This window comes from Populus alba, chromosome 1 (genome assembly GCF_005239225.2).
Source record: "Populus alba chromosome 1, ASM523922v2, whole genome shotgun sequence".
Taxonomy (NCBI): domain Eukaryota; kingdom Viridiplantae; phylum Streptophyta; class Magnoliopsida; order Malpighiales; family Salicaceae; genus Populus; species Populus alba.
In genome coordinates this window covers 23,112,070-23,126,056 of record NC_133284.1, presented here as the reverse complement: position 1 = coordinate 23,126,056, position 13,987 = coordinate 23,112,070, and the positions used below count along the sequence as shown (strand labels likewise).

Sequence of the window (13,987 nt, the reverse complement as noted above, 5' to 3'; positions counted from 1 at the left end):
GAAATAAATATTTACGCTGAATGTGAAGAAAGGAGGTTGTGGGGCACAGCTAAAATAACCAAAAATTAGGGTTGTGTTCAGAATTGGGACTTGGGAAGGGTTGACAAAAATCATAGATATAGATATAGATATATGTGTAAGCAGAATATATGGTCATTGCTTTCTTTTTGTCTGTTTTCATGCACTTACTTTGTGTGTTTGTAAAGATATTTCCTTGGAAAATTGGTGCTTGTGGCTGTCTCTCCTTCTATATCTCTCCTTATCTCAGAACTAATAGGTTCAAGCTATTTCCTCTCTTCTTTTATTCTTTGCTGTCTTGATAGTTGAAGCAGAATCAACTAAAATGGCAGCAACGGGTGCATCTATCTTTCAAATTTCGACGCAACCTCGTGTCTTCACGAGGCCAATTACTCCTAATATTAATAATGCTAATCCATCCGTCTCGAACACTCTTGGTGAGTGTATCTTTAAAACCTTGTTACTTTCTTATTTTATTCATGCTAGAATCCTAGAGAATTTTGTAGTGTGATTTCTAATATACTTGAACTCGTGTCTTATTAATGACATCTATGCAAAGTAATTACTAGGAAGAAATGGTAAGGTCAGAATGGATCAAACCACTGACAATTACTTTAATTTCATCAAGAAAACGATTGAAAGATGTTCTGACAAACAAGTTGCGAGTTAGTTCCAAGAGCTCTAAGTTGTTTATCGTCACTGGAGACTGCTTGTTAACTGTATGAATGACTCTGAGAGTATATTGTGAACACCATGATTTTGGTTAGTAAAAGATTTGCCTTTTTTCTTTTTTCCCCGATTTAATCTTGAACGGCTATGGTTATCCATGCGTGCACTGTCTTTTCATCTGTGATATTGTTTTAAGGCGTTTTTGCTTTCAAATTTAAGTAGCAAGTTAGCCAAACCTCGTGCGTTGATCTTTTTTTTACTAAGTTGCTCCGTCTGTGTTCTATCTCCATCACAAGTACAAGTACAGCACCAAGTTTTGACCTTAAGCTTCAAAAAGCTTGACATTTTTATATTTCCTATTGCAGCTAGTTCTTTCATCGGTTCTTCTTTGCAACGGGGCACTACTAAGAAGAAAAGAACAGTTAAGATCGGTGGGAAAGTGATCGCTGCAGCTGCTGTTGCCACTCCTTCAATGGAGGAAGTTAAGGAGTATGAATTTCCTCTTCCTTCCATTTAATGGGATTTTTTCTTACTTCTGTAGAGGGCTCTACCTCACAGTTCTGTTCATAAAGAAAGGATTTTCCCATTCCAATACATACGTGTTCTTGTAGAGCGGAAAAACGAGAAACAAGCAAACCAGCATAAAAACGGATACAGCAAATACTGCAGTCATATCATTAGGCTTAATTTTCTATTATAAAAGCAGATTTTTTGTTCTCATTTCCTTTTAAAAGAGCAGAATCGTAATGGTCATCTAATTCTGCAATCACATCTTTCCAGGTATGCACGTCCTACATGGGCCATGTTTGAACTTGGAAGTGCCCCCGTCTTCTGGAAAACCATGAATGGCCTTCCTCCATCTTCTGTAAGTTAGCGCTTACAGGATTCTTTTCTCTCTTCTGAAGGTGGTGCTAGTCTTTCAATGATGTTGAACTTGAAATCAATTGACAGGGGGAAAACCTCAAGCTTTTCTACAATCCAGCTGCAAACAAGCTTGTTCCAAACGAAGAATTTGGGATTGCTTTTAATGGTAATTTGTTATTCACCTCATCTCAGCAAGGGTCACAAAATACTCCTTGCAATAAGGGTCTGTAAACTTTCAAATAACAGAAGAATTTACATTTCAATGGCGGTGCTCTGCTCGGTATACAAGGAGCACTCGGTGGTCCCACCTTCCTCAAGATGTGAAGTAGTTTTTAATCAATCTGCAACCCCTTACTTTGCAGGAGGTTTTAATCAGCCCATCATGTGTGGTGGTGAGCCAAGGGCGATGCTGAGGAAAGTTAGAGGGAAGGCTGATCCGCCATTTTATACCATCCAGATATGCGTTCCTAAGCATGGTATGGTTGGTACCATTTTCATAATTTTATAGCTTTATAGGACATTTAATTCCTTGTTAGAAACTCTCGTATCTTTTTTGCAGCTGTGAACTTGATATTCTCGTTCACAAATGGAGTTGACTGGGATGGTCCTTACAGGCTGCAGTTTCAAGTTCCCAATGGCTGGCGAAACAAGCCCATCGAATTCTTCAACGAGGTACTCTAACACATAAACAAAGTTTTGATATATCCCTTGAGAATTTCCTCAAGCTTTGTAATAACTAGGTGTCAATCCCAAACGTGACAACCTTGACTGTTTTATTCATTTATTACAAAGAATATGCATTTTACTAATTGATGCTAACCATAGAAATAATCTAAGAAAGCTAATATCAGATTGAAGATAAATCTTGATCTAGAGATTATCTTGAATGGAAAAGACAAAGCTATTGAATAAAAGATCAATCTTTGATTATAAAGAATTGAAAATTACATGTACAAAAACAATTAATTTATAACATGTTAAATAAGTGATTCAATTCTGACCAATTTAGCCACAAATTGAGATAAAAGGAACAAACAAAAGACGTTTCCATTTTGGCAGGGCCTGGCAGAAGAGTTGAGTAAAGAAGGTGCGTGCGAAAAAGCAATTTTTCCGGATACAGATATCATTGTCACGAGATGTGCTATGATCGGCAACTTATCCATTGAAGGGGTAAGTGTATTCATTGATTCATCTGTCTCGGTTTCCTTGCTTCCATTTTTCTTGAAATATGACAAATTGACATTCAATTTCACAAATGAAACTTTCTTGCAGGGTGATCGTTGCGATCTTGATCTAGTCTCAGGATGCATGGATCCTAGCTCGCATTTATATAATCCCCTTGCCAATGTTGATGATGGATCCTGCCCAATTGATTCTGACATGGAAGATTAGCAGTAGCCTGGCAATACCCCTTTGATGTTGATGTAAATACCATATGCATTTACTGTATACCTAAGACCTTCCTCGTACATAATGGCAAATATACTAAAGAAATTACTACTTGCTCAAGTAAAAATGCTTGCTTTGAGCAAGGTCTATATGAAACATCTCCAGTTCCTTCGATGATGACAAGAAGCATAGTACACATCCTGATAGTAATTTGAAGGCAAACATTCCAGTTTGAATCTATGCTTCAAAGGGAAGGTGTGGATCGACTTTCAGTTTGGCAAACCTAAAATGAAACGAGCCTCTTACAGCACAGAGTCTCAGGCTGCAATTATGAAGTAATTATTCTTACAAGACAAAGTGAATGGAATTTTCAGCTGTGTCAGCTCGTAGAAAAGCGACTCCAAAAGAAATATTATAAACTTTTGAGTCGTTTCTGTAGAAAAAAAACTGTCCATTATTTTTTCCTCTTTATTTTGTTATATTGCTTAGGCTTAGTTATTTCATGCTCGAGAGAAAGGAAAAAAAACGCCACACTGCAGCGTGCATTCAAAAACAAAAATAGGAAAGTCAGAGGCATAAGCATAACAGGTCTCACGCATGATTATCTTTTCAAAAAAGAAAAAACGATCATTAATCAATACACGATATACCAAAGAAGATGTCTAATGATATTTATGCCTTCAAAATGAAATTTGATTATATGATACCAGTTTGTTTCACAAATTATCGACAACAACAAAAAAGAAAATCATTTTCAAGGACACTCAGATTTCCCCAGATCCGGGACTGTTTTTTTCTGGCAGGGATTTTACATGTTGATGCACAGAATGATACATGAACTAGCTTTTAGCAATGACGCGTTGGTATTGTTTTTGCCAGGGCTCCACTTCACTGTATTGATGCGATACTTTTATGGCATGTACACGCAAAAAAGGGCAGAAGATGACATAACTTGCATGTTTTGCTTCTCTCCAATTAGTGCTTTTTTCCATCACCACCACTTACATTGCTTCAAACAGAACCCTGTGCTCAAGGAGCTCTGATAAAACACTCCTCATCTTGTCAACAGAAACAGGTTTCAGTATAACGCCATCCATACCGACCCTCATGCAGTTCTCCTTGGTCACTTTGTCTGTGTTTCCAGTAAGTGCCACTATTAGCGGCCTTTCGTGCCGTTTAGTAAATTTCTCGTGCAAACGGACAGCAGCTTCAAAACCATCAGGCATGCCCACATCCATACACACTACCTTGTGGTCTTGAGAAACCACATGTAGGCACTCATCTCTTGAACTTGCAGTTGTCACATCGCACCCCAGGTGAACAAGAAGTTCCTTGGTCACCATCCTGCTAACCCTGTAAGCCACAAACAAGTTTGGCATTCTCTTACATGCTTCAAACATGGTTCGTTCTGCTAAACTCTCAAAACTATGTCCAACAAAAGATACAAGATGTAAATTCAACCCAGTCTTTATTTAAATTCAACTTGACTCTTAATTTCAATGGTTCATGTTGACCTATGTCTGTTGAAGGGCTGAGGGACAGCCACTTTTATACCCTTCATATAAATTAGAACTCTCTATACCTTACATACTATGGGAAAAGTTAGCTCTTCAACCACATGATTACCGGCCAAAGCAGCAATGGAGTCTTGTTAAACAAGAACATGCATGCCCCAAAACATTAAAGAATAAAGAGGCTGTTTTTTGTGCACTTGTTCCATGTACGTGGCAATTGGACCTAACATATTAATCCTCCAGAGACTCTTCAATCAAATATAGTTGTCTCATTTTAGACACTGCTACTGTCCCACCTGACTCAGTTGCCTTAATCCTCTCAAGTCAAGGCCCCTTCCCAATACACCATTTTGTATTATACACCTTCCTTCAATGTTTCAAGAAGTCTCACTTACTTTAAAGAATTTTGATGGCTCTGGAGAAGCTGATATTTGATTTGACTAAAAATAAAGAGAACCAACAAGCACCATGAAAGGATCTTTTAGAGGTGCCGATTGGGTCAATTGCAAGGTCAAGGGCCAAGAAGATTAAAGAAGATTTCAATTGGCTAATTCAATATATTTGAGTCAAGGCAAGCTTCAAGATTTCAGCAAGAGATGATCAAGCCTTGATTAATGTGATCCATGCAAGGGTTGGACAGGGAGAGGCGGTTTTGGGCACAGTTTTACGCTAATAAGAATAACTTTGGATCTGACCATTAGATCGGGCTGAGACTTACCAAAAGATTCAAAATACCTTGTTTTATATAGGGTTAAAATTACATGGTAATCAGACTTCGGGAAGGCCTTGCGAAAAAACCCAGAAGCTACTGTGTGGGAATTGCATAATTTTTCTAGTTGGTTTAGGATTATCTTTCCTTTTGGTTTATGGATTTCCTTCAAGGCAAGGCATCTTCTTTATTCTACAGGGACATTAGAGACGGCAGAATTAGGGAATTAATTAGCAAGGTATCCTTATTTTACAAGGACATATAGGTGGTGGCATTGGAATTATTATTTTGCAAGGATATTAAAAAAGTTGGCAGCCTTTTTTGGGACATGTGGCAACAACATTAATTCTTTGATTCCTTAATTCTTCATAGTTGGCAACAACATTAATTAAACAAGGGTGGTTGTTTTCTGCAACTCTTTTTGGGACAACATGCAGCAGCCTAGATAATTTATTTAGTATTGGGGTTTTTATCCAATAACTTTGAGTCCTTGTTTCAGGTAATTATTGTGTCGGGTATTCTTTGAGGTTGAATTCTTTCTTGTTAGTGGATTGTAGGGATCTTACAGTCCAGGTTAGCATAAAAAAATTTAAACATCCTCCAATGGGCATCTAAATTGCAAGATTCATTAATTTCAATTGATTTAGACTCCTTCCCCTGTCTTTTTTTTCTTTTCTTGTTCATGAACAAACAGTGGAAAGCTAAAGAAATTTAAAGTTCCCTCTCTTTGAATTCTGAACTCTCTATAAACTAATAACGATTGAACAAATACAGCATTATCTCTTGATGTGAACGTCATGTGCTTTATAGAAGCACACTTAAAAGTAATCTGTTTTGGCACTGCTCACTTGATAAAGCCTGTTGAATAGGAGCGTTAGAAATTTAGAATCTTTTGCAAGCAGTCTATTTGTCCAAAAAGTTGGAGTATTTCTTTCTAACCTGGTTTAAGAGTTTGTAGGAAACTTTATGACAATGTCTGATTTTGCTGACAGTTATGTTTGACTATAAAAAATGCTGATTTCAGATAGAGTGGGGTTTTTCTTTTTTTAAATTCCTCTTATTGTTCTGCTTCTGGGGCTTCCCCTATGATTTCAAATTTCCAATTGAGTTTGTTATCCTTGGCTGGATTGATGTTGTTTTTATTCTCTTCGATGAAGATGGCATCCTTTATTGCAAACTCCTTTTTATCACCCTACCATGTAACAATTTTCTTGACTATTTTTTCTTATTGTGTTTCATATCTTTGAACCCATCCTAGTATACTTTTTTTTTTTTCAGAGAGAATTTTGTATTTACTATTTTAACCATCACAGTGCCCACAAATGCAAACCTCTGTTTTGTACTTGACTCTATTCATCCCATCTCACCCCACCCTAATTATAATTAAATTCCTTAGAAGGTAGTGTGGCATAAACTTGAAATTAACATACTAAGAATGATAAAGTTGCAATTTTACTGACCCATTATCATCCAAGACAAGAACTTTGAGTCCTGGAAAAGTTGTCTGTCCATGATTTGCTTTAGGTAGGAATGGGTTCTTAGATTCACTTGTGTTCTCAGGAATCCCAAGCTTTACAATGAAGATAGCCATGCATCCCTTGCCTAGACCTTCACTTTCAATCCAAATATGTCCCTCCATAAGATTTACAAACCTGATCACAAACATACAAGATGTAGATACAATAGTGAACTTCAATGTCAGTAGAATTGAGAAAGTCAAACCATAGTATAAAAAGTCTAATAAAAGCTTCATGCTCTAATACAAAATTGTGTCTATAAAAACAACCAAAATGAATTACCTCTTACAAATTGCAAGGCCAAGTCCACTGCCTCTGGAATTTTTGGTTGCCAAAGTTTGAGTATGTGCAAATTTTGTAAATAACTTGGGAATATCTGGAGGGTTAATTCCTTGTCCTGCATCTTTTACCTATACCAAGATAAAAGCTATTCATAACCAACCCCTAGAACAGAAAATTCACACTTGCTAGGAAAAAGATCTTAATTGAGCATCAGAGGAATTAACCTGTACACGCAAATAAAAGTGATTATCACTTGGCACTGGAAAAAAGTCAGGAGCTCGACTGTCTCTTAAAGATTCTGATTTTGCAACAAATGCAGTGATTGAGATGCTTCCCTCTTTTGAGAACTTCACAGCATTACCAATAACATTTAAAATAGTTTGCATTAGTCGCTTTTCATCACCAATGGCATATTCTGGCAAATCTGGAGCTAAATTTAATGTTACAGGCAACTTTTTAACAGATGCGATAGGCTTGATCAAATTAAGAACCTGCAATGGGGAAATAAGCATCATATTCACCAACCCAAATCCAACAAAAGTTTTATGAATTCTATGTAACCAATATTCACAGTACAATATGAAAAATTTGGTAAGATGACAGATATCTTACCTCCCTGAAAACTGCATGAAGATCAAAACTTCCTAAGTCAAGTTGAAGGCTGCCATCTTCAAGCCTTGAAAGATCTAATACATCATTTATAAGAGTAGCCAAAAGGTTACTACTTCTAAGAATTGTCTCAACCATTAGACGCTGCTCAGGTGTCAGTTCAGTTTCCTGCAGCAAGGAGGAAAGTGCAATAACTGCATGCATTGGAGTTCTCATCTCATGGTTCATAACTGCCAAGAAATCATTGCGAGCACGAACTGCTGTTTCTGCTTCTCTCCTGGCATGATCAAGAGCAACATTCTGCTCCATAAGAAGGTCCCTTGCCCTCATTGATTCTTCTAAGATAGCAGCGTGTGACAGAGCAACAGCCACCTGGTTTGACCACAAATTTTACAAGTTAGAAACAGATTGAGGCTATCGTTCTTTAGATGGTATGGTGCAAGCTGCAAATTACTTTCTAGTGTTAAAAAATGGCAAGGCACCAGTGTTAGGATGTCTCTTTTCATTTACTTTGTTCAAATTAAGCACTCAATGACAAGCTGTGAATGCTTTTCTAGCATTTAATGGAAAACATGGCAGCAACATTGATCTGATGAACTATATTTCTTTTTGGTTTAAAATGAGATTTGAAAATTCTTCTTGGAGGGCATCCTTTGGAAACTCAATATATGCAAAGCTATAAGAAGTGAAGCAGATGCAAGTGGAATGCAATGTGGAGATTCCATTTAGCTATTTCCTAGAAAAATGGAAAAGGAAAGGTGATTATGTAACCATGAAAAGTTAGACAAATAAGAAAATTTAAACCTGATCAGCAACTACTTCAACAAGCTCCAACTCATGAACATGCCACTGCCTTGCACTATCTGATGGAAGCATTAAAACCATCAGAGCATAGCGTCTGGTAGAAAGTTCAGGCCAGTCATTAATTTGGAAATTAGAAAGATGGAGGAGTGGGACACGAACAGCAACCACCTCTCCAGGCATATATTTTCCAGAAAGAGGCCGTAGTCTAGCCACTGGAGAATTTGGCGAAATTTTCATTGCACGGTTACTGCTGAATACTTGATTAATCACTGGAAGCTGGATAGGAACAGTATATCCAACAGGGTTCTGCTGACGAAGAGTGTAGGAAAGTTGAAGCTCCAACCCAGTACGAGTTGGCATCCACAGGGCACATTCTTCCAATGCCAGTGTCCTACCCAACTCAACAAGAGTAGTCTTTAATATGGTATGCCTGTCAAGAGTGCTTCTGATTTCATGAGTCAACATCCTCACATGCCGACCAGTCTCCTCTTGTGTACGGATCAGACCCATCTCTCTATCTAGCTCCGCAGCTTTATTTTTCAAAAACAGCTCTCTAGTCTTAACACTCAAAAGATCAGGAATGATATGCACAAGCATAAGCGCAGTGGCACAAGACACAGCAGCAGTCAAAACTTTCGCTGTGGTCATCACAACTGCCACAGTTCGTGAATGCATACCAAAAGTCCATAAGTTAATAAGGTGAGTTGCACCACAAAGAACTATGAAAGCACCAAACTGGACAAGCACCCATCTATAAGGAAAGACAGCAGATTTCTTAACAAAGTAAATGAGCTCTAAAGGGATAGAGAAATAGGCTAGTGCAATGAAGAAATCCGATATATATTGATACTTCATCAACAGCTCCTCAGCTGGCCATTGTGGTTCAATACAATTGCAAGACTCCATCTTTAGGGAATTTTCTCTTTAATTGAGAAATTTTAACCCCACCACACCCTCAATTGCAACAAAAATTCGTCTTTTCACATGCCTGAAATAACACAAAATTCTCAATTACACAAATACTGATAAAAAGAAAAGGAAATGAAGAATCTAAGCATGAATTTCTAAGAACTGAAACTCTAATTGCAAAATTCAGATTTCATTTCCTAGCAAGCTGTATGGAAACTTAAGATTTAAGTAGAAATGAAATCATTTCAACACCATTTACCCAGTTCTAGCGTTTGGAAAGCTTTAAGCAACATAAATGAATTCTACAACCAATTAAAATTAGAGATTTGCCTCGGAACTGACCCGTTAAGAATTAATCTCACTAACGCCCTTCTCTCTCCCTCTTTCTCTCTTGCATTTATGCTTGGAATAAGTTTTTCAAGGATGAGGACAAGTTGAGTAAATGATGTACTCTCAATATCAATAACTCAATCCACCATTTTAAAACCTATTCCAGACAAACAAATAAAATCTCAATTAGCAAGTCCAATCGAATCAATTCTATGTTGCTGTAACAGTTAAACCCTAATTTCAAAATCTTAAAAAAGAACAGGATTAGAGGGTAACTGACCACAATAGAATCCGAGAAATCCAATTTCTTGTGTTATGTCGACGTGGGAGACATCCCTGCGGTTGCCCCCTCCTACGCCGTCGTCGACTTTGCTTCCTTCTCTGTGGTCGTTATCGGGTTGCGAGAGAGATTTGATTCTCTCTTGGAAAGTTGGTGGTTGGGTGTGCAGCATTAACTTTGGACTTTCTGAGACTTGAGAGTGGAAAGTTTTGGCAACTTGGAGGAGCTTGAAACAAAAGCGACGTCGTCTTGGTCTCTATATTTTGCAGAAAAGTGAGCCGCGCCATATGCCGCTGCAGCTTCCTTTGTGTTTTTAACTAATTTTATTACGAGAAAAAATAGAATAAGAAATGCAAGATTTTAAGCTTTTTTTAATAAAAATAAAAGGATTTTTTCCTACCTTTTAAAATTATTCTACTTGCAAAGATTTAGGATTTAAGAATCAATTCTCCGGGTAAGTAAAATTAGATTTGAGAATATATTCTTATTTAAACTGAAAAAAAAAATTTTTTTTATATCTAATTTTTTAAAAAATAAATAACCTCGTTATTTTAATTTAAGCTCTTTGTTTTAATTTTTTTTATTATTAATATAAGTGTTCGAGTCAATTTACATGTATCTCAACTAATTTAATGAATCTTGAAGTTATTCACTTTTATATTTAAATATTTTTAAAAAATAGATTTATTGAATCTCATGCTAGATTTTGTTTTCTTCCAATGATCTTATTGCATATCATCGTAGAATTTACTTTGAAGGAAGTTCAATCCATACATACTCATACAATATATATTATATATTGTATAAGTACTTATTTTATCACAAAATAATTATATCTTCGTAGATCATCATTATCTTAAATATTATTCTCAACTACTCTAAAGAATAATTTTAATTAATAATATTTTAATACCTCAACTAATTTAATGAATCTTGAAGTTATCCACTTTTATATTTAAATATTTTAAAAAAAAATAGATTTATTGAATCTTATGCTAGATTCTGTTTTCTTCCAATGATCTTATTGCATATCATCGTAGAATTTACTTCGAAGGAAGTTCAATCCATACATACTCATACAATATATATTATATATTGTATGAGTACTTATTTTATCACAAAATAATTATATCCTCGTAGATCATTATTATCTTAAATATTATTCTCAACTACTCTAAAGAATAATTTTAATTGATAATATTTTAATACATTATAAATTAAATAAAAAAAACTTATCACACAAGATAGAAAAAGCTCTACCAACCTATACATAGCGTGTAAATAGAAAGAAAATACCAAGGAAGAAAATAAATAAAATATTTAATAGCTTTAATTATTTACTTGATAATTTTATTTTTTTAGAAAAAATATAAAGTGAATCCAAGTCTTAACTCAATGGCATAGCCAATGAGAAATAGCTATATATTAAGAATAACTTTCATTATTAATTATTTTAAATTTATTTTAAAAAGTAGGTATTTTACCTAGTTATATATTTGTCTTGTATTAATTATTATCTAAACACTTTAAAGGAATTGGATTTTGCTTTACCTTAATATATATTTTTAATTGTTTTATAATAATTTTATGTGATAACTAAGCTGGTTAGCAAACATGACAAGCTAAAGGCCGCAAGTTTGAGCCTTGAAGAATACAAATATTTTTTGCATTGTGATAGACTTTTTTGTCAAAATAAATAAGGGAATAAGAAAATAAAGCAAGTTTAGGCATGTACACTTGACCCACTATTATTTTGTAAGCGTTAGGCCTGACCTTTTAATGTCTTTTTTTTTATACTATATAAAAAAAATTACCAAATCACTAACTTCTCAGTTTTAACTTGGTTTTTAAATACTATTATAATTTTTTATTGGAATTTTAAAAAAATTCCAATTATTATGTATCTGATTTGAAAATAATTATACTAATAATAAATTATTCATGAAAAATAGATTGAACTGGTTTTTTATTAGTAAGATTTTTAAATATATTTTGAATATAGTTTTATCACATTTATGATTTTGTTAGCTTTCAATCACACAAAATATGGACATATTATTTTGATAATTTTTGTTAACTTATTTTAACCAGTCATCTTAGCTCCATTGGCATGAACTCATTCAATGTTATGGGTTTTCTTAATTTTTTAGTTGGAAAAACCTCATCTCTAACTTATATAAACTTTCAATGCATCTTTCGACGCATTGACTCATCAATCGTCTTTTTCACCATTAAGATTCTTATTATAGTTGGCTTTTATCATACATTTGCACTTGTTCCTTCCTCTTCTAAGCATGGCTAAAGTCCATCCCTCATTGTCACAATTCCTAAATAAATTAGGCTTTGAGTCACTAACTCAAGGTATATAGAGTATACATGAAGCTTGACTCAAGGATATAGTAAAGCTCGTAGGCAAAATGACACCAAGTTATATAGGTTCAAAAGATCCAAAACTTATTGTAAGGAGAGATTGGTGTGGACCTAAATGCACTATGGTTGTAATATTAAAAGCGATTATTTCATCATCGAAAACAATATCACCATTCTCATGCAACCTCATTATCTTATCTTTTAGCATAAAACACTTCTCTATTGGATGGCTGATCAAGTGGTAACATGATGAGATTTGCCTCAAGCAAATCATCTAGTATCCTATATATGTCTGATTCAGGGAATGGATACACTTTTTCTTGTCACTCTTTTACGGATGACTTTTTCCTTTCACCCTTTTAAATATTGGTTAGTGTTGTATGACCACTCCTCTTGACTCTAGTTGGTACCTTTATGGTGGCAGTGTTAATTACTAAATACTGCTTTCTCTTGACATTTACAGCGTTCTTTTTAAATCTACAACCTTTAGGCTTATTTCTTTTGGGTAGCAGTATAGGTAATGAAGAGCTTTTAGTTATAGTAATGCCAAGTTTCATGTTGTGTGCTCAAATAATTAATTCTTTAAAAGACTTTAGTTTGATGCATTGTAAAATATATCATAGTCCTCAATGCACCCCTTGAATGCACATATCTAGCATAGAGGTTTCGATGAGTCAATCCCTACAGTAGAGGCTAAGGTTTCTCCACCAATAAATGTAGTCGATGACAGGCTTCTCCTTCCATTGACGTGCATTAGTGAGTTCAATTATGTTGATCACACGATGAATGTTGTAAAAGTGGTTAAGAAACTTGCATTCAAATTGCTCCCAACTGTCAATTAAGCTAGACTCTAAGTCAGTGTATCAGTCAAAGGCATTACCTTTCAAAGAACAGATGAACTATTTTACCATGAGATCACCATCAGTTCTGGCATTGTTGCAAGTCTCCACAAAGTGAGCTACATGTTGCCTAGGATTCTCTTCGCCATCCAATTGTTGAAACTTTGGTGGTTGATAGCTTAGAAGCTTCCTTAGCAAGCCAATCCTTTGGGTGTATGGCTTCGCATAAGAAAACAAAGGATGGACCAAGCTTTTTTACTTTATCTATGATGGCTTCCTTGATGAGTTCTTTTCAATTAATTTGTAACAATCCAGCTTTTTCAAAGCCAAAATCGATGGAAAATTTTTTTTCATTAAGTTCTCGATACTTCACACAATGACATTCTGTGAATTAGTAATTAGGTTCCCTTCCTTATCATGGCATCATACGGATATAGTTTTTATAAATCAACATTTCCTATAAAATGGATACTTAATACACATGCTCATAATATTATATTTTTATATTCATACATTTATATTCCATCATATTGACATACTCATAAGTTTGCATTTATGTTCTAGTCTCGTTATCAACACAAGTGCCAAACAATAATTTTACACAACTAGTACTTTCTTTCATACAATCCTAATGTGATTTCACGACATAACATCTTTATAAAAAACAATACCATGTAAATATATTTATAACATCATATCTATATGCTCGCACATCCATATTCCATTACAGTTTTCATTACAAGTCCTCACAAAAATACTAAATGGCAAATATTCAACATAACACCTAAGATATATTATTACATAGCACCTTTCAAAACATGTGAACTTGTGGAACTGGCTTTCCCACACACCTTGATTGTGTGATGTCCCTGTTACAAAAACAA

The 13,987-nt window shown here is 35.0% G+C and overlaps 2 protein-coding genes across 3 annotated transcripts; one reads left to right on the top strand and one right to left on the bottom strand.

The window, feature by feature from the left end:
- The first annotated feature begins 213 nt into the window (after window positions 1-213).
- On the top strand, window positions 214-3,114 carry LOC118040940 (protein POST-ILLUMINATION CHLOROPHYLL FLUORESCENCE INCREASE, chloroplastic). Its single transcript, XM_035048018.2, has 8 exons — window positions 214-455; window positions 1,053-1,176; window positions 1,468-1,552; window positions 1,639-1,717; window positions 1,914-2,027; window positions 2,111-2,223; window positions 2,611-2,721; window positions 2,824-3,114. The coding sequence occupies exons 1-8, from the start codon at window positions 344-346 to the stop codon at window positions 2,941-2,943; spliced, it is 858 nt and encodes a 285-aa protein (XP_034903909.1). The 5' UTR covers window positions 214-343; the 3' UTR covers window positions 2,944-3,114.
- A 473-nt stretch (window positions 3,115-3,587) lies between these two features.
- LOC118040939 (ethylene receptor) lies at window positions 3,588-10,148 on the bottom strand. Of its 2 annotated transcripts, XM_035048016.2 has the most exons (8): window positions 9,895-10,148; window positions 9,627-9,771; window positions 8,376-9,363; window positions 7,575-7,943; window positions 7,187-7,453; window positions 6,963-7,090; window positions 6,624-6,815; window positions 3,588-4,293 (listed from the first exon to the last, which is right to left on the bottom strand). In XM_035048016.2, the coding sequence occupies exons 3-8, from the start codon at window positions 9,279-9,281 to the stop codon at window positions 3,942-3,944; spliced, it is 2,214 nt and encodes a 737-aa protein (XP_034903907.1). In that variant the 5' UTR covers window positions 9,282-9,363; window positions 9,627-9,771; window positions 9,895-10,148; the 3' UTR covers window positions 3,588-3,941. The 2 variants fall into 2 exon arrangements, with proteins under 2 accessions (XP_034903907.1, XP_034903908.1); XM_035048017.2 differs by lacking the exon at window positions 9,627-9,771.
- Between the last annotated feature and the right edge of the window lie 3,839 nt (window positions 10,149-13,987).

Bases quoted from the DNA above. Each gene is read 5' to 3' on its own strand.
- LOC118040940 (XM_035048018.2), top strand. From the start codon at position 344: ATGGCAGCAACGGGTGCATCTATCTTTCAAATTTCGACGCAACCTCGT. The intron at 1,553-1,638 runs GTAAGTTAGCGC...ATCAATTGACAG, and splicing joins ATGGCCTTCCTCCATCTTCT to GGGGAAAACCTCAAGCTTTT. The intron at 1,718-1,913 runs GTAATTTGTTAT...CTTACTTTGCAG, and splicing joins ATTTGGGATTGCTTTTAATG to GAGGTTTTAATCAGCCCATC.
- LOC118040939 (XM_035048016.2), bottom strand. From the start codon at position 9,281: ATGGAGTCTTGCAATTGTATTGAACCACAATGGCCAGCTGAGGAGCTG. The intron at 7,944-8,375 runs GTTTAAATTTTC...TGGTCAAACCAG, and splicing joins TTGAAGTAGTTGCTGATCAG to GTGGCTGTTGCTCTGTCACA. The intron at 6,816-6,962 runs GTAATTCATTTT...GTTTGTGATCAG, and splicing joins GGCCTTGCAATTTGTAAGAG to GTTTGTAAATCTTATGGAGG.